Source organism: Saccoglossus kowalevskii, chromosome 20, assembly GCF_978046115.1.
Source record: "Saccoglossus kowalevskii chromosome 20, keSacKowa6.1, whole genome shotgun sequence".
NCBI classification, from domain to species: domain Eukaryota; kingdom Metazoa; phylum Hemichordata; class Enteropneusta; family Harrimaniidae; genus Saccoglossus; species Saccoglossus kowalevskii.
In genome coordinates, this window is record NC_140660.1 from 22,565,385 (window position 1) to 22,592,077 (window position 26,693).

The following is a 26,693-nucleotide window of genomic DNA, read 5'->3' on the forward strand; positions in this document are numbered from 1 at the left end:
AAGATAGAATGTAATTCTCGGGGGCGGAGCTGCATCACAAGACGTTCCACGTTGCTGAGACGCGCACCACTGTACCACGTATTCATTGACTGCAGGTCGGCGTTCGTTACACACGCAGGGGGTATTCTTGTTACACTGTTCAGGGGAGTCTCAACAACCATCCCAAAATACCGTTTTAGGCTTTTGTTTTCACCGTGATGGTTGCCATGCGGTGAAAATGCCCGGATGTCCGCCCCCGAGAATTAAGCCGAGCCCTAAGATTATTAATTTAGCTTCTAAAGCTTACAAATTAATTTGCATATTCAAAACTAGTAAAAATGAATCTACACATTTGCATGCACGTGATGTGAATACATATCAAACAGTATGTAATTCGTAATAGCGATCCCAGCTAAATAAAAAAAAGATTACAACACTAGAGGGCCAAAAATTTGCAATATATATCAGTTAACCTAAAATAACTTTGTGTCTATATCATGTATAACAAAAGTAGGTTAAATTTCTTGCACTTTGACAGTGGCGGAGAAGACTCAAATTAATTAATAAAAATATGAATAATAAAAATAAATTATCACCGGAATGATTACAAAATTGTTTCCTTTGTTGTACGACAGCACAGCATTTAACATGACATCAATTCTCACATACGAGTCACCTGCAATATGAAAATTCAGTAGAGGAACTTGGTTCTTCTGGTCAAAAAACAACAACTGAACGACGTGATGACTTGGCACATATAAACAAGGTTCCGACTAGAAGAAGCATTTTCAAACTGGCAATCTAATGTCAAAAATGTACAAATGCACTCAACATCAATGACGGCCAAATAAACTATGCCTACCCAGGTGACTTGCAATCAAGTGTACATACCTCATCACAAACACACTTTCAATTCCGTATAATGACTTAAGTTTAGCATATACCGGATAGTGTTATTTTAACTGACTTTCTGGAATTCCACCCGGGAAATTGCGATTCAGATGACTAGTTGTTTGGTTAAAAACGAAGGAACAGTATAAATGGAAAGACTCCATAGAGGGCAGTATGCAGTTACTTTGTAACTTTTTCAGAAACAAAAGTGTAACAAAGCATGCAATGAGATTATGCATTGACAAATGTTAAAGTAATTAAAATTCATTTTCATCTTGTCACTCTTATACGAGAGAAAACGAAATAATCAAATCACTAGATGATAAACATAGACCATGTCCTCCTAATGTACAATAAAAACAAAATTGGATCAAAGCCTTCACATATTTACAACTGATTAAAGGGCGGTGGTCGTCGCGCTGCGCATGTGCGACATTTTTGTTGATAAACATTGGGTTTCACACAATCCAATGCGCTATTCTAATGTAAATCATAAATATGAGGTTTTACTTGGGCGCGACTTGCACTAATTACCGACGGCGACTCCTTCGATACCTTCCAATCACCTAAAAAATACTTCGTAACGTCTCAGTTTGTATACGTTGATCTGCGCAACAGCCAAAGTCGCCATCTTTGTTTATACGAGACCCATATATCTCGCGCATGCGTGGCGCAACGACTACAGCCTTTTAAGATCGAATAAATTTACCGTTGAGACTGGCTGCAAAAACGCAAACCCGTAAATCGCTGCATGAATAATGAATATATAAAAAGCATACACAAATTAAATCAGACGAAATGAAAGATCGCTTTAAACATCACTGCCTCATGCACGCAGCATTGTTGACATAGATATGGGTTATAATAATGCAGCTCGAAAGATAACCCCGCAAAATATAGGCAATTAAAAGGTGCTTTCCCGAGTGTATTGCAATCAAATCTACAGCTATATACTAGTATACAACCACAAACTACGCCATCAGTACCCTATAATAGACTAAAGCTCAGTAGGTACTAGATGGCGTTATGTAACTGAGTTTATTTTATGTACCCGACTGAGGATTTGCGATTCGCATGACAATTTTTTCCACAGAAGACAGTGTGTTGTCAAGTTTTACCTTTTTAAAATAAAGGCTGGTATACGTTATTAATATCAAACCTCGTACGACGTGGCTGGAGGAACAACCTGGGGTGTTCTACAAAAATGTCCAGAGCTGCATCAAACGATGGGAGAAATGCATAACTCTGGATGGTTCCTATGTAGAGAAAGACTAATAACTGTGCCAAGTTTCATTAATCTTCTACTATGGGGAATTGGTCAGGGGCATTATTTATTGAGCGCCCCTCGTATAGGGCACCCATGAGCCACTGTAATACTGACCGAGGGTTAAATAGACGATGTTTTGAAATCTGAAAGGCCGTTTGCAATATTCAGGGTTGACTGACAAAAAATAAGCAAAAAAATATAAATAATTAATAATTCGTATTTTATTTTGAATATGAATGTGTATATTAATATTGTCACACTAGACTGGTTACTAGATTTAGCAGCTCACTTTGCTTCTTATAGTAATGCAATATCTGTCAACAAATTTTTCGAAACTCTACTGCGTCACACATGTTTTTCCCAACTCTACGCAGTTAGATATTATCTACCTTGTACAAACATGTTTACACGCTTAAATCCTTGGGATATCGGACTTATCTTTTTTAAATATCTAAATCTATTTTCAGATGACAGTTATCCTGATTAGAGGATCAATTTTGTGATCTGCTGACGAGATCAAAAAGTCAAACAGTATCACCAGCTTACACGCTCAATGCATGTGACGTCATACTTCTATGTTCCCAATTGAGCTTTCATTTCCGGCACAGTTTACGTGGTCGAGTAAGTAGCGCATTTGCATACAGTGCAAGGGCGCTTGTCGAAAGCCTGAGTTTGCTTGCATCCAGTGCTGTATGTGTGTTTGTATGCTATTTATTTACTTGTTTCGTGTTCATTTATGCAACGAACATACTTTATTATTTCTGGAGATTCATTGTGAGATGAAGATTTTAAAGCGGGGGGGGGGTCGTCACCTACCCACGCGCGGGAATTGAGTCCCAAGCGACGATAACAACACACGCCAACAAACGCAAAGGCTCATGGGTAGACGCTTTAAAAATAAATCATGTCGAAGTCATGAGCATTGGAACAGTTAGGTATAATATTTGGTATATATTGTGAATAAGAATACAGTTGCCTTTCCTCCCTGCTCCCTTCCAATCAACTGGTCGGGAAACGCTTTAAGATGTTGGCAGGTCTTTTAATTGTCATTTCGCAAACATTGATCACAAAACATCGCTACCACGCACTTCCGGTTTCGACTTTTTATTGTGGGGATGACAGTTAGCCTGATTGAAGGGTTGTTTTGGTAATCTACTGATGCGATCAAATGATTAAACAGAATCAGTCAGCTTAGACGCTCAGAACCCTGGGACATCAAACTCACCTGTCATACTGACAAATGTGCTGACGTGGTATGAGCACAAAGTACACCCACTGTAAAACAAAAATGCTAGCCTGTATAAAAAAGGAATAGACTTTTTTCATTTCCCATTATTGTCTCCTTGTTAACTGATCAACGAGGTTTGTCTGCTGATCTCGGTATGTAAGTACAATATATTTATTTTTCATTGCACATTACTAATGGATGATGATTTGCTGTTGATATGTTTTGAAACTTATACAACCATTAGGGTACGTACAAAATCCAACTTTGTAATGATTGGCAATTATACACAGTGTGTGGCACGCGTGTAACAGAATGTTCTCACTTATTTCGAAATACTCCATCTATTGTTTATTTTGTGTGGCTTGTTTCGTCAATTGTTGTTGGCATTTTGTGTTCTTGAGATGTAAACATTCCTATACGACTTTTTGTTTCTTTTCACTTTTTTTTTTAAAATTGGCCTAATCATGTCATGTGTGATTTCGATATACAGCTCGGGTAAAGAGATATCCAGATGTCCGTCCTTCCTTTCGAATATGTGTGTTACTGACCTAAATCAAATGGTACAATGAATCTCTCCTCTCGAATACGTGTTCCAATGACCTAAGTCTAATGGTACAATGAATCTCTCCTCTCGAATACGTGTTCCAATGGCCTAAGTCTAATGGTACAATGAATCTCTCCTCTCGAATACGTGTTCCAATGACCTAAGTCTAATGGTACAATGAATCTCTCCTCTCGAATACGTGTTCCAATGACCTAAATCTAATGGAACAACGAATCTCTCCTCTCGAATACGTGTTCCAATGATCTAAATCTAATGGTACAACGAATCTCTCCTCTCGAATATGTGTTCCAATGATCTAAGTCTAATGGTACGATGAATCTCTTCTCTCGAATACGTGTTCCAATGACCTAAATCTAATGGAACAAAGAATCTCTCCTCTCGAAAACGTGTTCCAATGATCTAAATCTAATGGTACAATGAATATCTCCTCTCGAATACGTGTTCCAATGATCTAAGTCTAATGGTACAACGAATCTCTCCTCTTGAATACGTGTTCCAATGATCTAAGTCTAATGGTACAATGAATCTCTCCTCTCGAATACGTGTTCCAATGATCTAAATCTAATGGTACGATGAATCTCTCCCCTCGAATACGTGTTCCAATGATCTAAGTCTAATGGTACAATGAATCTCTCCTCTCGAATACGTGTTCCAATGATCTAAATCTAATGGTACAAGGAATCTCTCCTCTCGAATACGTGTTCCAATGATCTAAGTCTAATGGTACAATGAATCTCTCCCCTCGAATACGTGTTCCAATGATCTAAGTCTAATGGTACAATGAGTCTCTCCTCTCGAATACGTGTTCCAATGATCTAAGTCTAATGGTACAACGAATCTCTCCTCTCGAATACGTGTTCCAATGATCTAAGTCTAATAGTACAATGAATCTCTCCTCTCGAATACGTGTTCCAATGATCTATGTCTAATGGTACAACGAATCTCTCCTCTCGAATACGTGTTCCAATGATCTAAGTCTAATGATACAATGAATCTCTCCTCTCGAATACGTGTTCCAATGATCTAAGTCTAATGGTACAATGAATCTCTCCTCTCGAATACGTGTTCCAATGATCTAAGTCTAATGGTACAACGAATCTCTCCTCTCGAATACGTGTTCCAATGATCTAAGTCTAATGGTACAATGAATCTCTCCTCTCGAATACGTGTTCCAATAACCTAAGTCTAATGGTACAATGAATCTCTCCTCTCGAATACGTGTTCCAATGACCTAAGTCTAATGGTACAATGAATCTCTCTCTTGGAATACATGTTCCACCGACCTAAATCTAATGGTACAATGCATCTCTCCTCTCGAATACATGATCCACCGACCAAAATCTAATGGTACAATCAAGCATGCCTTATGAGGTACTGATGTAGGCATATCTCACTACATGTATTATTATTATTATTTGAATATCCACATATTACTCAGAACCATCGATAATAAATCACTGTAACCACATTTTGCTTCTACTTACAGCCTACCTCTTTTGTTGGTAATTAGAAGACAGTACGTTCTTCCTAATATATTAAACTAGTCACTCGATTCAACAATTCTGCTTGCTCTTTTGCCATATCTTATCGAGCATACATAGTTTTTGAAACTGTTCAGCTCTATCAGTGGTTGTTCCTGGCTCTATGTCTACATTTACATTATGCAAACACGTTTACATGTACATAATACAGGCACATCAGACTCATCTGTTTTGAGAGCAAAAACTATATTTTCGGATGACAGTTAGCCTAATTAAAGGATGGTTTCGGTGATCTGCTGACGAGATGAAGAGCTCAAAGAGAATCAGTCAGCTTACATTCTTAGAACACAGGACAATACATTCAGAAATAGTACAAATGTGTAGATATGACATGTACACATTACAGACCCACTGGAAAACAAATAAGCTGGCCAGTGTAAGTCAGGTATATTCCAATATAATCGTTTATTTTTCGATTATTGTTTCTTTGTTCACTGTTTCCCGAGGTTTGTATGCTGACCTCAATGTGTGGGTACAATGCACGTGTTCATCGTAACACATTGCGAATAGAATAATATTTATCCCGCCGTATTGTTTATAAATGGAGTACCCGGATTGAGATTGATGTACATTTTACAACCATGCTTACACTCTTAGTTGTTTAGTAAAACTCACTGCACTAAGATATATATTTATTCCACGATATTTCTAGAAACTACGCCACATTCACGGTATGATTTCAGAATATTAAGAGATCCAATAATGTGAATGGCATTGCGAGTGTAGCATTTTGTTCATTTAAAATTCATTCAAAAGTCCAGACCTGGAAAATAGGTGAAGCATATATTAAATAAGATCGGTCTAAATAAGAATAAACTATTTATCACATTTGTAAAAAATAAACATATTGTTACTTTGGTATTGCGAACATTCATTGAACTACAATATCAATGAATCCTTTACTCTTCGATGACAGTGTATGTTTATTTTGACTTTCGGTGATAGTTCTAAAAGCAACAGTTGTTTTTCAATTCAACAGAAGGAAATCTATTAGCCAGACATTATTCACAATTGTCCAAAATACAAAATTTGTAAAATAATTGCTGGTCACCAAATGATCAAAGAACACAGGAGTTAATTGCATGGCGACCAGGGTCGATGTTTTTTTATTAGGAAGCTTGAAAAACGATGTCGATGGAGTAGCTATGTTCGATAATTAGCACAAGTGTTTTTCCATGGCCGTACCTCAACATACATAAACACGGTGTTCGCAAGCAAAGATTGACTCCTAAAATAAGAAGATACCAATGTACCCCCGAGGTCCTCACAAATACATGTGCAACTGACTCCCCACGAATGGTCAGGCAAGCCCTGTGCAATAAATAGCAAGGAGGTCATGCATGCGCAATGCGTACATAAACGCTATTAACGTTAATCTTCAAACAACCGACTGTTTAAAAAAAACAAAAATATATTTTCAGATGACAGTTATCCACATTAAAGGGTGATTTGGATGATCTGCTGAAGAGATCAAGCAGTCAGCTGGATAAGTGTGCTGAAGTAGTATGGGCACACAACACACCAACTGTAAAACCAAAATGCTAGTCTGCATAAGAATTGAATATTCCAATATAAACTTATTGTCTCCTTGTTCAATGTTCCACAAGGTTTGTCTGCTGATCTCGATATTTGAGTACAATACACTTGTTGATCACAACACATAGCAACAGGAATCACATTTTTAGTTTCCAGTTTATACTGGTGGCTGTGGATCACTTTTCCAAAGCTGCCTGAGCTGATGATTTTGTCATTATGTGACAAGCAAATCATCAGCCACTGACAACATATCCGTCTTCACTATGTGGCGAGAATATTAACAAACAACAACTGCCGATCAGTTAACTGGAAATTATAAAATAATCACTGCTGGCCTCCATTTCAATCAATGAGAATCACCAGGCCCGTAGTTTGGGGGGGGGGGGGGGGTCGGGGGGTTCGGTCGAACCCCCTAAATTTTGGAAGTGAATAGATTTATGATCGTAGATTAGAACATAATAAAACAAACAGTATTAATTAAAATAATTATCATCGTTTAACTCACTTGACTCAGTGAGATAACGACTCGGTCGAAATTGCATAGTAATGAGCATTTAGGTGGCAACGAGCTTTAAATGTCAATCGTGAAGTTACGCCGTCTCAGTTCAACAGCAGCCAATCAAAACAGGTTGTTATAAATATAAATGGGCAAGCTTTTATTCGGTGATTCCGCGATGGTGCAATGAAGATCGCGTTCAAGCAGCTGATGTTAAATATTAAAGCAACATTGAAACAATAATGTAATGGTAGTCACTCTCTGAAGGATGTGGTGGTCCTGAATAGGTCCGTTTGTCTTGTGCTAGTGTTTTCTCAGTTAGTAAAGTGTGGGGTTCGAACGGGATTGAGACGGCAACACCACACTGTACTTTCGTATTGGTTCATTAGTTTTGTATTCTTCAAGTTAATGATGGCATATATACTGTTTTGTTCTAAGTGTATCAGTCAAATGTAGTCAACTTATTGTATTAGTACGTGATAAATCATATTTTTAAAACATATTTTTTTACACGTTTTTTTTTTATGTCTTAGAAAATTTTCTACATTTTTAGTGAATTCATAAAAAGGAGATGTAGTCATTGAAGTTTATTGAGACCGCTGCTAAACTGCTACTATATGCATATTATTTTACCGCCCTCTAAAAACAGATTTACAGTAAACAAACAAATTTACGTACTGCAAGAAACTTGGTAGTATGCCATTGGTTAGTGCATTTAATTTGTTTGATGCAATCATTGTGCCAGCTATTTCTTATGGTAGCGATATGGGGGTACCAAAATTCGGAAATTGAGAGGGTACAGACAACATTTTGCAGATATATCTACTTAGCATTAATAGTTGTACAAACAATGTAGCGATGTTGGACGAATGTGGAAGGCTGCCATTATGCTGTGGTTATTTCAAGCGTTGTATTTTATATTGGTTAAAATTAAATAATAAATAGCTGGAACCCCAAAACATGTTATATCATGCTTAAACGATTAGACAAGACCGGCAGACTTATTTGGGAAACCCACATAAAAATCTCCTGTTCAAATACGGTTTCGGCATTGCCTGGTTTAAAAAACAAGTTGCAGATACTCTAAATTTCTTAGGGATATTTACTCAAAGAATACAAAAATTGTTGTCAGCAAGAATGGCATGCCTCAATTTCACAATCATCCAGGCTGTGTACTTTCGGAAAAATCAATGTAGTATTATAACCTGGGAGATTTATTGGCAAGCAATTATAGACTAAAATATATACTGACGAGTTTTCGCTGTTTTAGCCATAAACATAATGTTGAATTAGGCAGACACACAAAAATACAGTTAGATCAATATTTTTTTAGTTTTTGCAGTGATACGTTTGAATTTAGCATGATAGAAAATGAAATTCACTTTGTTTTTATATGTTCATTTTATAATGATCTAAGGGCTGATCTTTTGTCAATAATTTTATGCAATTATGCAAATACTGACAGTCTGGGCTTACTTCGTCGCTACACAAACTGCCACACCATATATCAACTAGCTCTGTATCTTTTAAAAGTTTTCCAGCGACGAGATGAATATGAATTCAGCTTAACTTAGTACCTTATGTTAACATGGATGTTGTATTGTGTTTAAAACGCGATATGCACTTTTCTACCCATTACATTTTGTACGATGTGGTGAGGCCCTGTACAGAAATAAAATTACATAACTGAATAATACTAAATTGAATAATTACACATAGAGCATCGGTATTCTTCTCCCAATGTGACAATTATTCAGTGAGACATATCAAACACATATTTAAAAGAAGAAGTCATCAAAGAATATCGCTTTTACAGAAAGCTGCATCACTATGCATATCCATATTTGTCTCCTTAACAAATGACTGGCAGACTATTATACTTAGACGTAGTTATTGTGATGCACATCTCTACATTCCGGTCTTGTTCAATTAGTTAAAGGCAAGAAAAGTAAAGTCATGTAGTAATCAGAGTGCATATGTATCATCTACTGACTGACTGAATCGATACACATCATAATTTCCAAACATTTGCCAACTCGAGAAGAATTTAGTCTGGAAATGTTCTACACTGACATGATTGAGCGGATCCACTTAGTACAGCCTAGTGGCGCCAGAATTTGAGACACTTACTTGAAGGGAGATTATGCATCAGCGATTTAAATGCCTAGCAAGAACCAATGAAATTTTTTAAATATTATTTTTCTCAGGTGCTCCCTGTTTGAGGGCGTAATCACCTGGGTCAGAGGTGAAACCAACATGTGGTCTTTTGTTTACTACTTAGCGGCTGTGTACCTGTGGGTTTATTCTGTGTGTTAATGGATGTTCTAATCTTGGTGTTTTTCCAGTGATTTCTCTTGGTGCAATCCAAATACAGTAGGTGTGTCTTGTTTACCTGAGATTTGCAAGAGTTTGAGCTGGCCAACATGTTAGTTTTTTTCATATGGTTAATTACTGGCATGTTGATTTCCCATTTTTGAGCCATATTTTCAACTTTCTTCGTCATTTGCATATAGCAGTCTCGTCATATGTTAACATTGTCGTCTATGGAAATTCAATTAGTGGTATGAGCCCTGAAGTAACAGTTTGCCTAGGACCACCTGAGGTTGTTGTTTTAACCATAATTATGGCTCTATTCACTGGAATTTAGTCATTTTTGGCAGATCTCATCTTACATAACCGAAGTTTACTTTGACCTAATTATTATAAGTTTTGACCTTTCCTGACCTTGCATAGATCTAATAATTATGAGTTGTGTGTTCAAGCACACATTTCATGAGATCAGCTCCATTTATTTGGGAGGTATAGTGCAAAGTAACTGTGAATCTTTTTTATTTTTATTTTACCACTCTTCTTGCTTTGTATTCAACTATTTAGACACAATGGAGTAATTTTTTATCCAGAAATGTCATATTTTGCTATGCGTTTCACCCATTTCTGTCAATCTCTTATATCTTGGTTGAAGATTTTGAAAATTTGTAATTCGGTATATTTTTTGCTCTAATCTTATTAATTGGCTGTGGTTGGGCTGTGGTCTGTAAATATAAATGTTTTTATTAAACTGGTCCAAAAATTGTATTCATTCATCAATGAATTATTCATGTCACCACTAATTTCAATGGCTCTAGGAATTCTGAGAAAAATGCTTAACCCCATTTTATGGGTTTTTTGTCTTATTTTCACATTATGGCAGACAAACTTAACAATTTGTAGTGCGGTCATTTCTAATGTACCGTATTCAAAGTTTAATGAGGTCAAAATCCCAAATATTTAAATAAATTCTCAAAATTGTGTTGTGTATCTTGTCACTGACAAGAGATTTGCATACTGTCAGTATATTAACCAAGTATTACAACTCTTTCAATTTCACAATTATTGCTCTTTTCTCAGAATTGTTGTGAATAGTTAGCTAATTAATCCCATCTTGAGTTTATTATTGAACAGTGCATGTAACCCCCCCCCCCCAATTAATCAGAAATCCTGTTGATTTGAATTTAATTTGATCATGGATGTGTAATACGAGTATTTTATATTTAGACCCTTTTCTTGTTTGTATATTTTTATTTATTTTTAAATCATAAAATTGTTTCGTTGAACTACTTTTTTCACATAAGATTTGATTAAGTATTTTATGTTGAGCAAATTCTATGTGTGGCCATGGTAAATAAAACCACTGTTGTGTTTTGGTATATCCAAGGTTGCCCGTCACAGGTCTCCGGCCTAAATGCAGATACCGTGGAATTGTTTTTTTGTTTTTAATTAATTGGAGAAATAATGAGCTGATGAATTGAGACTTTTGATTCAGTAGAATTTTTTTTTTTTAAATTATAGTGATAAACTACCTTTAATTGTCATTATTCTAAGTATTATTTCTAGAAATTAATTAAAATTACTAATCATGCCAAACGTTGGTCTGTACTTGTTTGTGGTGAATGAGAACATTATACCTTACAGTACTGCATCTAATAATCAGGCTTATATTCATTGCCTACCATCTATTTTGATGTTATGCTGAGTGTGTATGTTGCCACTTTCTACAACTAATTGTCTGGGTATAGGGCGCCACCAAGTGGTAGATTTTGATAAATAACTCCCAGGGTTTAAATTTTGGGGATTTTTTTTGCATGGGAAATTACTCGTCTAATGATATTCCATCATATATAAGATCAACAAGAACTTTATTAAACCTTCTTATTTCTCTTAAGGTCTCATGCCACTAATTAACCAATCAATTTAAATTCCTAGCAAGAACCAATGAAATTTTTTAAATATTATTTTTCTCAGGTGCTCCCTGTTTGAGGGCGTAATCACCTGGGTCAGAGGTGAGACCAACAAGTGGTATTTTGTTTACTACTTAGCAGCTGTGTACCTGTGGGTTTATTCTGTGTGTTAATGGATGTTCTAATCTTGGTGTTTTTCCAGTGATTTCTCTTGGTGCAATCCAAATACAGTAGGTGTGTCTTGTTTACCTGAGATTTGCAAGAGTTTGAGCTGGCCAACATGTTAGTTTTTTTCATATGGTTGATTACTGGCATGTTGATTTCCCATTTTTGAGCCATATTTTCAACTTTCTTCGTCATTTTCATATAGCAATCTCGTCATATGTTAATATTGTCGTCTATGGAAATTCAATTAGTGGTATGAGCCCACAATACACGCTAAAACGCAAAGGCTCGTGGTTAGATGCTTGTTTGTAAACATTGACACGCTGTGGCCATCTGACGCATGCGCAGTTGACGAATCCCCCGCTTTATTGTCACCTTACTGTTTTTCGCTTACAATGTGTTCATGGGGTACATATATAATATGGATTAATAATGGGTACTCTGTGGGTAACTGAATCTCTAAGTAATACTTTCTGTGGGTAACTGTGGGTAGATTTATCTGAATTGATGATGTTTACAATTTTAATAAACTAGTTAGCTAATTGTTATTTAATCTCATGGTATTGTACGCAGTAACTTTCTTCTATCGTATTGGAACATGTGATTTCGAAATATAGAGAGAAATATAGATAAGATGGCGGAAAGTTTTGAAAATGAAAAACACAATACGAGAAATTTCTATCAATTTCAACCATCTCTGAACATCCTACACCAAGCGGATTGATCAAAAAGGTGCACAATACGAGAAATTTTCATCAATTTAAACCATGTCTGAACATCCTACACCAAGCGGATTGATCGAGAAGGTGTATATAACAAGGTTACTGTTAAGAAACTACAGTGTAGGCACTCAGAAGTACACAAACACACTGACATCTGCTGTGCATTGATACAAACACTGTACTGTCTTTCCGAATATTTTGTGCTAACCCGGCATTGATCTTATTATTATTTTTTTCACAACTATGAACAAGATTTTCTAATGTTATTGTAAAAAAATATCTCGTTTGAAATCAATACCCAATTGCGGTTTTTAATGAGACAGATTTGATGTTTTGTAGATTTCTTTGGGAAAATGGGAAATGTACACGAGCTGCGTCATGTCCTTTTAATATTGGCACTGTCTGTGGGTCGTATATATATGGCAAGTATAATAATATATTTATTGTTTTCTATTCTATTCTCTTCCTATAAAAATCATTATTCACTAAGGCAATCTTAGATTATAAAGCATGTAACCTTGGCAACTATTTGTAATTTATAAGACCAATAATTAGATATGAACTACATTTTTCTAATACTTAATTAACTTGGAATTTGTAATAAACGTGTTTTCATGTACAATTTGATTGATTAAAGAGCAGCAGTCGTCGCGCCGCGTTCTGTTCGATATGGAACTCATAGCGACGTATACAACGCGTGTAAAATACATTGTTTATTTACATGAAATTTGAACACGCGCTGCGCGACGACCACCGCGCTTTAATGTTCTTAACTTGAACTGCGTGTCATTCTTTACTTATTTCAGGAGGACGACATTGTTGAGTTAGATATAAAGTTAACTGAAGCTCAGAAAGCTGCAAGGGAAGGTGTGCAAACTAGAAAAGCAGTTTCTGATGTAACATTATATTGGCCTAATGGTATTATTCCTTATGAGATATCGGCATCAAGTAAGTTTCATCATGTTAGTACATGCAATGCTTTATTTGGACGATGAATTATTATTTCTCATTAACTTTACTGTAGTTTAAACAACATAAGATCAGTGTATCTTTAAAGTGCCTGTGCAATGCCCACCCTCACCTTTCCCATTTTAGATCACCTCACCTTTCCTCACCTTTCCCACTGAAAAAGGTAGTTATTGATTTTTTTGCTGAAAATGATTACTCGTATCCAAGTAAATTTGGGATATTTCTCGTGTTGTAGCCACGCCCATCTATCGTGAAACGGTTGACTGTTTCCGGATTTCCGACTCTCGCCGAAAGTGCGCCATCAAATGACAAAATGTGAGAGGAAGTCATACGCCTGAGCCGTAATAACACTGGTCATTCAGTATACATACTCTTAAACGATATACATTTTTCGGTTGGCGTTTTTTCTTTTTTTTTGTCTATTTTTTTTTTTTTTTTTTTTTTTTTTGAGAGAGAGTTTTTAGATTTTGTGTTGTGGGCAGTTGCAGTGAAACGTATAGCCATAGTGTATGTATTCACACGTTTCTAATCGAACCGAAGGTGCGACATCACTTAACCTTAGATTCATTCAACTGTCCTTGTCCATAAAAAAAAACGACTAGGTTTAAAGAGAAACGCCGACAACGTAAACCTGGCGCAACACTTTTGAAAGAAATAGATTCCGGACCAGCCCATGATCACCGAGGCGGATTTCAGAAGAGAGAGAGACGTCCGGCAAGTGTTTCAAATGAGTTGACTTTTTTGAGATCCTGATCGTTTTATAGAGACCATTTAGTCCAATAATTTTGACAGTGACACGAAAACGAAGCGTCGAACAAACAGGAAATTACACAGCCCTTACACACTGCTAACTGTTTTCATTTTCGAAGGCTAAAAGTTTCCGAATTGTTTGGTGATTGGTGTTGAATGTCGAATTCACACCTCTCTTCTTTTTTACCTCCATGCTTGCAGCTTGATCTGCGTAATAATTTATGAAATAAGAATCCGGGATTGGTCAATGTCTTTCCACCAAATAAAGTTTTAATACGATGTTATAATTATGACAATCACGCCATGGATCAAGCTAACTCGAATCCACTCTGAATTTATCTGTATGTGTGTTGAACTCGATTATTTTTGTTATCCAATTAAACGCCGCTTTTAACGCACTTGCCCTCGCCGTGACCCAACGCGTTTACCTATTTCAACAAAATGTCAATTTATTTCCACGCGGCTGTCATTTATTTAGTAACTGTGATTTGTCGTTTTTTTTAATTATTTTATAGTGATCACTATAGTCTAATGTTTAGAATGTCAAAATATGTTCTCTTTTATTTTAATTTGAAAGTTTTACTCAGACGATCGATGAAATAAAACAGTGTAGTATCAGGGGGAATATTCTCACCTCGGGGTTCTCCACACTTGTCAAGGGGGGGATCTCGTCTCGTCTCTATATCTCGTCCCCTTGAGGTATGGGATCGGGAAAGTCACTTTAACTTTACAGTCAAATAAGACACACACAACGAAATACGTTTCAGCTCTCGTCTTAGTCGGTCAATCGAGCACTCTATCAGACACAGCGCCCTGGGGAAAAATCCCCAAGACTGTCTTAGACTGCGTCAACACTCGCCCCAAGGCTCTCCAGGACTGGACCACGACTCTGACTGCGTCTATCGTGCTGTGCTCTTCAAGACCAACTCAAAACTCTCTTTATTCATTTTCAAAACTCTAACCAATTACAATACAGTAAAAAGACTCTAGGGCGTAACCTTCAATCATAAAGCCAATCACACTAAGTACTGAATACGTCATATCTTTTGATTAATCGTTCACTACATTAATAACTATGAATATAAACTGTCAAAATAGCGACGATTATCTTGTAATTAGTTCCAAATCACTGAGCCAAGTTTCGTCCAAAACTTCAAATAGGCCTAAACGATGGCAGACATAACACAGCAATTCGCTAATAATCAGCTAATTAAGTCGGTCAACAGATACGCGTAAACAAATTCATGACAGTAGTGACATGCCTAGTAACCTGCTAAATAACGAGATAATTCCGACGTCAAATTCTATTTTGTCCAGCAACAGTGTACAAACGTGCGCCGGTGTCGGTAACGATCACGGTGACCAGCTACACCAGAACGGACATATTTCGCATCTAACTCCCCCCCCCCCCCATGCAACAAAAATTGATACTATGTGTTCATTATGGTCCATTCCAAAACTGCACAAGAAATTTGCCTTATTTACACGTATCGGCAATGCAAGCTGCCATGCGACTTCCCCTTCTGACGTCACAAGGGGAATTTCTGTATGCAAATGAGAAGCTAATGAGGAGCCTCGTTTTAAAATACACAAAAATAAAGTTGCCGTAGACTGGGTTTAAAACACATTTTTTCACTTCAAAAAATAATTCATGCTTAGAAACATAACAATTAATAATATTTATGTATCAATTGTTAATTTTAGGCGTGAAAATAGCAGCCATTTCACAGGCACTTTAAACACGGCAGTGTAATTAGTTGTTTCCCATGTGTTAAAGCGGGAGGGTCGTCACCTGCGCAAGCGCGGGAATTGAGTCCCAAGCGACGATAACAACACACGCCTAAAACGCAAAGGCTCATGGGTGTTTGTAAACAAAGACATGCTATGGCCTTCTGACGCATGCGCAGGTGATGACTCCCTCGCTTTAACTATCGACCATGTTTGTAACTGACAGAACACCATGACCTCACCATAATGTTTTTGAGGTGTTGAAGTTAATTTCAAAAGAAGCGTTCCCTGCTGTCACATCACGAGAAGTGTGAATAGCTTCCATATCACACAAACACCAGGGCGAGGCCATGGCATTCTGTTATTATTACACATATCCCTATACTTCACAACAATTTCCAGGGAAAATGTAAGTACTTCATCCAAGACAGTGACCTAATTTAAAATCTGTCTGAGGATTGGTCAAATCATATTCTATTCATATGCAAATGACATGATTTTATTATGTGTTTGTCGCAGAGTTGGGGATAAACAAGCTGACAATCAATTGAAGCAAACATTTGTCAGAAAGCAAACAATATTTCTTTCTCTGCTCTCATGGCGTCTGCCGTTTTACTGACGTGCGTAACCATGGTACTACGACCAACTGAATGTACGAATCTTCTAAGACACTATAAACTCTCCATGTACTATCACAAATGACATCATTTCAGCGGCACAACCACGTTGTAGACACTATACTGAGATTAGTACAACATCTTTGTACATATTAGCTATGGATGTACTCTTAGCAGCTGTACATTTCCACATTTCCATGGGCATTTGGCCAACTTAGTAATAATAATTGTTAAAAATCAATATTGTTTACACACCCTTTTTGTAACCTGTTCTCTGTAGCAAGCATGAACATGTCTTGATCAACTACACAGTTCATGTGGAACTAACACTCAATAGACAGCATGTTGTATATAAAAAAAACTTCGTATATTCATTGAAACAATGACCATACATATCAAAATCCATCTTCAGCTACAATATTCTTGCCGAGGATAATTCTGAGTAAAGTACATGTTCTATACGTACATTTTCTATGACCCATTGTTTGTTCCCGTCTTCCTGCTTGCAGCTATATTTTCTATTTTTCTAATCCGTGTATTTCAGGCGAACCCGACCGTGCTGTGATTTTAAGTGCATTACATTATTGGGAAAGTGTATCATGCCTTCAATTCCCCCCTTACAGCGCGGCTGCAGGACACACATCAAGAATCGAATTCACAAACAAACCAGGAGAAGGGTATGTTATATATTAGTAGTATTAGAGATACATTGGGGTTTGCAACGCGCATAGTACTGTATGGTGACATCATGCCAAGATCCCATTCAAGTCTCATCTCGTAGATAGCGAGACTGAGGCTACATTGGCGGTTTGTAATAAAACAATAAAATATGTATTACCACATTCATAGTGAAAACAATGTAATACATCGAAAATGTACAGAAAATATATTTATCGTAATCCGTCATACCGTGAGCAGCCATTTTGATCCACCTGGACATCCCATTATCCGAGTTACCTCGGGCATGCGCATTCGCATTTTTCTGAGTTGGAACGCTTACGCGAGAGCGAGATTGTAACGGGATCTTGGTATCATGTCACCGTAGTTACAAACCCAAAGTAATGTACCTCTGGTAGTAGTATATACTGTATTATTATGCCTAGTGAATACAGTAATCTGAATAACAATAGTACTATGTACTTCGACGGATGCCATGTTTATTCAACCACGTTGCATGATAGGTAATCTCTAATACATGAACTTTGACCTAGTATGTAATGACCCTACAAGCTTTTATATACTAATATTTATATAGAAAATATCACGCACTTACTTTTAAGAGTTTTGTATTGTGCAATATCAAATTTGGACACACAATAATTACTATAGTGAATGCTCTTAGTATATGAAAGAACTAGATCATTCCTAGACAACGAATCGAAAAATTACTTTGCTAATTCGAGTTCTATTGATATGAATCGATGAAAAAAAACAAGTAAATAGTGTTTATTGCTACATTAATATTCTATTCCCATAGCTGCTGGTCATGGGTCGGTATCGCGAACCCTGGTGGACCACAGGAAATATCAATTGGAAATGGTTGCGCAACTGTAAGTGATGCTCTTGTATTCGAACGCACTAATGCTACACTTTGTGTTCAACTTTGGTTTACAATCCGAACGAATGATAACATAAAAAAACAACAACATGAAATTCATTATTTGCATCCCTAGGAATATGTAAATTTTGATAATAATATTGACACATAAAATGAAAATATTGTTACTCCACATAAATTGTAATGCCCGGCAATATGGTTTAAATTTAAAACAATACAATACACATCTGACTAATAATACCGTTGTTTGCAACATTGGAATAAACAACGCTGTGTTGTCTGTGAAATGCTATTCTTCTTTCTGTTCTTCCTTATCAGTTGTTGTATCCTGGGGGCGAACATCCGGGTATTTTCACCGCCTGACAACCACCATGGTAACTCTTCACCAGAACAGTGTAAAAATATTACCCTTACGCGTGCAAGGTATAAATTGTGGTTGCTCAGGGTTACTTCAAATTGAGTTTGTGCTGTTTCCTCGACTTTAGCTATCATTTTCACCGGCTCTTCGACCGTTCCACAGCAGCTCGCGCAGAGCCCTTAGTAATACATGGTACGGTGCGCGCCCCAGCAACATAGAACCAGTGGCGGATCCAGCAAAATGTATTGGGGGGGGGGGGGGTCCAAGCTTCGCTTAAGATATACGGAGCGTAAATTGCAGAGAAGCTATGCGTAATCAAGACGATATGAATCGTCATGCGTTGGGGGGGGGGGGTATGCCCCCCGGCCCCCTCTGGATCCGCCACTGCATAGAACGTTCTGTGACGTAGCTCCTCCCCCAAGGATACGTGGCACCTTGCACCATTAATATCGATATCGATAACGCTTCGTAATATGTTGCCTACGTTTATGTTGTTTTACTCCAACAGAGAGGCATAGTAGCACACGAGATTGCCCACGCGTTTGGTTTCTGGCACGAGCAAAGTAGAAGCGATAGGAATGATCATGTAATTGTTCATGTCGCGAACATTGAAGCCGGGCAAGAAGATCAATTTAAAGTACAAAACACAGACTGGCATGGTGTGCCTTATGATGTGGGTTCTATTATGCATTATGGGAAATATGTAAGTTGTCTTTATATCAAACTGAATACGTTTTATGATAATAATTTATTCAGCAATGTACAAATCAGCAAAGATCATAGTCTGTAATGAAATTCAAATGTAATGGCCAATGAATGATATGAAAAACGGGAAGCACGTATTTCACCTTGTCCCTTACAAGCAAAACAAACTCAAAAAATTCATCTAGATGTTTTAATGAGGTCAGGTATTTGTGGTCGTAATATATATATATATATATATATGTATATATATATATATATATATATATATATATATATATCAGTTTTTCTTGAGTGGGAAACTCGTGGCACTTCAATGCGATTATTTGTTGCGTATCTACGATCCACATACGAATGCAGTTTTTGATAGATACACATCTTGTTCTCTACGAATACCAACGTGTCCGCCATGTTCAACATTTAGCTTTTGAGATTTCGTAGTAAACGGAAAACGTCTGTCTGTGTGGCATGCTTTCTGCTGACAACTTGTATTATTGACAGTCAGCTCAACGAGAAGTTATAATGATGCCGAGTTAGATACGCATATAATGTGTGACTTTTCGTAATTAACAAAATTAGGATTTCAGCAAAAATGGTTTAGCTACAATCACTGCGAAAAACCCAGCTGATGAAGCCAAAATGGGTCAGCGTGATTACCTGAGTGCAGCCGATATTGAACTTGCTAATATAATTTATAATTGCCCAGCGGAAGAAGGTGAGTTGGGTTTTTTACTACCGGTAGATATTATATAATTAGCTCGTACGTGATAGCTTTACACGTACCCAGTAATATAAATCCTACTTATACATACCTTCATTTCTGGCGCTGTTGAATATTGGCACACAATATTACTTCACGAGTCCCAGTGGATACAACTACATCGCAGTTGGCAAGTTTTGGGAATAGGTGATTTTCCGTACAATTGCGAGATCTCGCGAGATGCATGAAAGACGCGCGTCGAACGTCTGCCGCAAAAATCGAACGATTTGATTTTGAACTGGAATTTCCTTATTTCGTAGCTCACACCGACCGGCCGATCTTCGACAGAAGAATATTGCTTCCGAATACCCTTACTTAATCGAAATTGCCTATCATCAAATGTGGACAGCACATTATTAAGCATGGAAATGTCCCCAAAATACTTTCGCGTTTGTCGAATCCCACGCGATGTTTGACGCGACTACGACGCTATGACCTTTGTTTGTCCTGTTTTTACGTTCGATTTCACGCATAACGCGTGATTCTCGCAGTGAACGGAAAATGGTCTATTGTTGTCTTTCAAAAAAGCACAATGTTCATCGGTGGATGGCGTTTGTGTCACCCGCTTATGCCACATAAGCGCGTTGTCACTGGGGCACGATTTATAGAAAAGGTTTTCTAGGCTTACATCTATTTCGTCCACCTTTTCAGTGTGATAGAATGCTGTATCCAAACTTCTCAGCAGCAGCATGCAGTTCGAATTAGTAGTCACTGTCGCAATAAGCAACACATTTGCCAGGATCAATCTTTATTCCAACAGTTTTACTCAGCAGGCATTTATTAGTTTTGTTTCACGTCCCTCGTACCTCTATTTTCTTTCTCCGGTTGTGACATCTCGTATCTAGTAGGACAGAGTTTGATAACTGTATTTATTGCTCCTTCTATTCAAACAAATGTGGGAGAATAGACCATTTTTCGTACACTGCGAGAATCACGCGTTATGCGTGAAATCGAACGTAAAAACAGGACAAACAAAGGTCATAGCGTCGTAGTCACGTCAAACATCGCGTGGGAATCGACAAACGCGAAAGTATTTTGGGGGCATTTCCATGCTTAATAATGTGCTGTCCACATTTGATGATAGCCAATTTCGATTAAGTAAGGGTATTCGGAAGCAATATTCCTTTGTCGAAGATCGGCCGGTCGGTGTGAGCTACGAAATAAGGAAATTCGAGTTCAAAATCAAATCGTTCGATTTTTGCGGCAGATGTTCGACGCGCGTCTTTCATGCATCTCGCGAGATCTCGCAATTGTACGGAAAATCACCTATTGCAAATACAATACGGATGTTACATTTGTACTATAGTCAGATGACTTATCTATGCCCCTGTGCAAGCCTGTATACAGTAAGACATTACCTTAAGTGTACTCATGAACTTCGACTTTTTGGGAATGTTAAGAGGTTCACCTGCATGACAATGTTCTGTTGGGCGTCTTTGTAAGTAGTACCACTGTGACGCATCGACCAATCACCGACGAGCATAAGACATATTCGTAGAAATAGAACTCGGCGTGGGAGATTCAAATGCTATATAACTTAAGCGAACTATTATGGTTTTGGAACCGCTTGCAAACAAATATATAGTTATTTATGAATTATTTAAACTCATATTTCTATTTAAAATTATAATACGACCGCAAATGTATAAAAGGGACGCTTGAAACTGTTTAAAGCGTGTATGAAAGGGCGGCAGTCGTCTTGCCGCGCCCTGTTCGATATGGGACTCATAGCGACGTATACAACGCGTGTAAAATACATTGTTTATTTACATGAAATTCGAACACGCGCTGCGCGACGACCACCGCGCTTGAATATATAAATAATATACATTTACATCTATATAAAATGAATATTTTTCGTTCGTTCAAGCTACGAGCATGCAATATTTTATACATTATTTGTGTGGTATGTTGATATTCCATTGCACAGACTGTTCATTTCCGTCAATTTCAGTTCTATATGGCGTTGGACTAGATCTTCAACTTTACAGCAGGAACGCAATTCATGGCACATGGTCTGGTCCAGCACCGAACAGCTGCTGCGTGATCGCGATAACAGTTCTGCAGGATGGCACTATCCTAGGCGTGGGTTTAAACCTGCTGTTGTACACCAAGTCTGCTCTTGATGCAAATTGGCTAGGTCCTATAGCGAACAGTGGTTTTGTATTGGACGTCACACAGATGCATGATGGGACAATTGTTGGTGTCGGTCTCAACTTCCTTTTATATACTCGCTCTGCTGTCGAAGGTACGTGGGCAGGGCCAGTTCCGTGGAGTGGACTCGTGAAATCCGTATCGGTGCTACCAGATGGAAGTTTATTGGGTGTTGGATTGGGTGGGCAATTGTGGTCAAGGGCAGGTTTAACCGGAACCTGGGCACTTGTGAATTTGAATGGTTTTGTTGGTGATATATCAGTCAGCAAGACTGGTGCGGTCGTAGGTATCGGAATCACTTGTGGTTTGTGGGAAAGACCTGCCTATACGTCGTATTGGCAAGGAGAAATTTCAGACAGCCGATGTGTTATTTCTGTATCGTTTGGAGAGAAAGGTGAGTGTTGTATGCATTGGTTTTATTTATAAGATCTATCATTTAAAGGGCGGCAGTCGTCGTGCCGCGTCCTGTTCGATATGGGACTCATAGCGACGTATACAACGCGTGTAAAATACATTGTTTATTTACATGAAATTCGAACACGCGCTGCGCGACGACCACTACGCTTTAACGTATTTGTGTTTTCCTAGTCATTTTATAGTATGTTCGATGCGAATGTTTGCAGCAGACGATGTGAGGCCTTTACAAATATGCATTTATAATTAATTATTCATATACACAACAAATAGCAAATTTTCTTGTTTCGAAATGTAAATCGACCTTTGCGTTTTTCATTTATACGATGCATGACGGGAAAATGGGGGACATATACTCGCTGTTGTGACAAAAGCAATGACATCAACGGCACAAGTTTTCAAGTCGTATTATGTGCTTATTATGTATTCAGTTACATACAAACTTGTGTGTCATGCTGACGAGACTAGAAAGTTCATAGTTTGCATTTGGATTGTTAACTTGGGACACTAGCTTCGACAGAAGAGCATTCGCCAAAAACAGAAATATGAAAACAATCCAGAAACAGGATTCGTGAAAAATAAACTTATACAATACAGGATCCACATAGAAGTTCTTAATCCCCAAATAATAAAACAACTGAACAAGCCTTTTCATAAAGAAATCGAAAGTAATCGTTTTTATCGCAAATCACAAAAACATTCACAGAAATTAGGGGATTGGCGTTTACGGTCATGCAATTACCAAATCTGATAGTCCAAACAAAGTACTACTACATCTAATATAATTACAATTTGACGTTTAAGAAGAAGTCGAAACGATAGTTCTTTTTGTTTGTAGATTAGAGAATAAATGTGTTACACATAATTGGTAACACTTCGATCAATATTTAATATATATTATTTTTATGAATAATATTATATAATTTCTTTCATTATTATGCTTTTTTCCCCTGCTTTTGGCACCTGGGACCGATATCTGATCTATAGTGATCGAAAAAGGTAAGATATTTTTTTACTCCCGCGTGTGAAGCACACAATGCAGTTATTGTGTCTGTCTGTATGTATGTATGCATGTGTGTGGGCGCATGATGGTTAGCTAATGTTTAGCTGTTCCACTGATATGTAAAGAACACATTGGGTTCTGATGAAACTAGGTATATAGATGCTCTGGACTAATGCACAAATTTGATTTGTTTTAGGTAAAAATCCATGTAAACACATTATCTCATTTGCATAATGACTAGTAAATTTTCGGATTTCCATGGATACCTCTAGTACGGATCATTGGATTTTGATAAAACTTGGTACATAGATGCTCTAGAACAATGCAAAGACCCGATTAGTTTTAGTTTAAAATCTGTGCTTGTTAATTACCAAATTTGCATAATAATTCATATTTCATTTCTAATCACGTCTCAGTAAAACTTGGTACATACAGGGTATGTGACATTACACAGACCTTACTAATCGAAATCTGTGCATATTAATTACCTTATTTGCATCATAATTTGTCAGTTTTCAGGTTTTTCATTAATATCTAAAGTACATATACACTCTAAGACAATTTGACGATCTAATTAGTTTTGGGATTATTTACACCCATAATTATTACCTAATTTGCATAATAATTTATTTTATAGCTTTCAAAATTTTTTTAAAATTGATCATCATATTATAATAGTATGTGTCTTGGAGCAATACACAGACCTAAATCTATGCATAATAATTAGCAAAATATTTCACATAGTTCATTGCGGTAATTGCATTTTAATTATTATTAGCCCATTTCTGATATCTCAAAAATCAGATTTAAATTGAATTTGTGGTAGAGGTGCTCTAAAATTAATTAAAATCAAATATTAAATAAAAAATATTATCAAACAATCACATTGTTTTCATGTTTACATCTCAAATAGCAGAAAAAGCTTCTCGTTTGAAAAGCTAATCTTAAATTTTGAATTACTTTTAATGTATCTCCAGAAACGCTGAGCACACGAGAGTTTTGTCTAAGCATTTTGTTGATATTGCTTTATTTGTAAGTTTAACATATATTGTTAGTTTTATTTCAATTTTTTCATTTTTTTTTATTTTGGCACTGGTTTCATTATTTGATTTGTAGAAGTCACGAAACAGATTGGTAAAGGTAATATGACTTTTATTAAAACACTATACAAAATAGACTCGTCGATTTTAAATTGACCACAGTCACTCTACTAGGAGAGTGACTGTGAATTGACGTAAAAACAGGCACACATTTCTATTTCCTCATAACAATGTGTTTTATTCAGTATATGGAGTCGGTGTTAATCTTCAACTCTACACTAGAGACAATGTCGAGGGCACATGGTCTGGTCCAGCACCGCTCAGTTGCTGTGTGATTTCCATGACTGTTCTGCAGGATGGCACTATCGTAGGCGTGGGCGCAAATCTGATGTTGTACACCAAGGCAACTATAGATGCACCTTGGGTGGGCCCTGTAGGGTACAGTGGTTTCGTGTTGGACGTAACGCAAATGCCTGATGGTACGCTCGTTGGTGTTGGTCTCAACCTCCTATTATATACTCGTCCGGGTGTCGAGGGTGTATGGTCTGGCCCCGTTCCGTACAGTGGATTCGTGAAATCCATATCCGTGCTGCCGGATGGAGGTTTATTAGGTGTTGGTTTGGGTGGTCATTTATGGAGTAGACCTGGCATACAGGGAGTATGGACAAACGTCGATTATAATGGTATTGTGTCTGAGGTATCTGTGAGCAAAGGCGGGGAAGTCATTGGTGTTGGAATTACATGTGGTCTGTGGGAAAGAGAAACGTACACATCATATTGGAAAGGTGAAGTTGCTAACAGCCGTTGTATGATTTCTGTATCGTTTGAAGAATAATTACGGTTAGTACTCTATAATTTTTACAGCGCGGAAAATATATTTATTTTATGCATTATATATTCACTGTTACAGTAGTAAATCGCTATGGTTACAGAATTGTCACGTTTATTTTGGATTATATCATTATGTTGTAGGGGACTGTCATTTAACTGACCCACGGTCTCTTTGAATGGCTGAAATAAATAATTTATTAGTGTATCTTTCCGTTCATTTTTCTTAAAGATGACATTGCAATAACGACAGTCTCTGTACTAAACATTTTCTAAGATGACATTGACGACAGACTCTGTACTAAACATTTTCTAACTTAATAAAAAAACCCTCCCGAGTTACTGTTTCGATTTGGAATTTGCATTACATAACTCAACTCGCATAATTTATAACCACATATCTTTTTATTTAGGAGTGCTACCAAAACAGTGACTGATTGATGATCACGAAACTGCAGAGATTATATCGATACCACTGTCTTAGTTATTACGAAATAAATCTGAAGATGCAGTCATACACTTATGATGATCTACTAACCGTTATAATTATAGTTATGAATAACAACCATTTCCGTAGTTGAATATGCAAGGAACACATAATAAAGTACATAGAGCATCATTTATGTGTGAAAAAATCTGTTTTAATATTATATAATGAAGATCTATATACCTGTATATACCCATCTATAAAAGTAAATGACACTAATGCGAGTTATGTATACTGATAGTTAAAGGGCGGTGGTCGTCGCGCTGCGCATGTGCTATATTTGTGTTGGTAAACATTGATTTTTCCACAATTCAATGCGCTCTTCTAATGGAAATCACAAGTATGAGGTTTGACCGTGGCACAAATTACCGCCAGTCATTCCTTCAATACCTTTCAATCACCTACAAAATACCCAATTAAAGCTCGGTAACGTCTCAATTTGTACTCGTTGATCTGTGCAACAGTCAAAGTCGCCATCTTTGTTTACATCCATACATCTCGCGCATGCGTGGCACGACGACTACCGCCCTTTAAATTACGGCTACGAAGAGGCTAACGTGAAGTATTACTACTTGTTATGGCGCGTTGTTAGTCTCAGTGATCTTACCTTCAATAGAGAACAGTTTTCTTTTACTAGAAACGTACTCTTAGTCCCAATCAGTGCTTCTTTTTTTTTATAGAAGGACAATGACCTGTATAAATCGCAACTGATTCATGT

The 26,693-nt window shown here is 37.2% G+C and overlaps 1 protein-coding gene across 1 annotated transcript; it reads left to right on the forward strand.

Annotated features, from left to right (window-relative positions):
• Positions 1–3,476: 3,476 nt before the first annotated feature.
• On the forward strand, positions 3,477–26,107 carry LOC102807658 (uncharacterized). The gene is made up of 12 exons (XM_006818298.3): positions 3,477–3,517; positions 12,947–13,029; positions 13,414–13,555; positions 17,216–17,348; positions 18,149–18,221; positions 19,096–19,290; positions 19,869–20,004; positions 22,004–22,597; positions 23,605–23,616; positions 24,737–24,760; positions 24,906–25,500; positions 25,902–26,107. The coding sequence occupies exons 2-11, from the start codon at positions 12,961–12,963 to the stop codon at positions 25,493–25,495; spliced, it is 1,968 nt and encodes a 655-aa protein (XP_006818361.1). The 5' UTR covers positions 3,477–3,517; positions 12,947–12,960; the 3' UTR covers positions 25,496–25,500; positions 25,902–26,107.
• Positions 26,108–26,693: the final 586 nt, after the last annotated feature.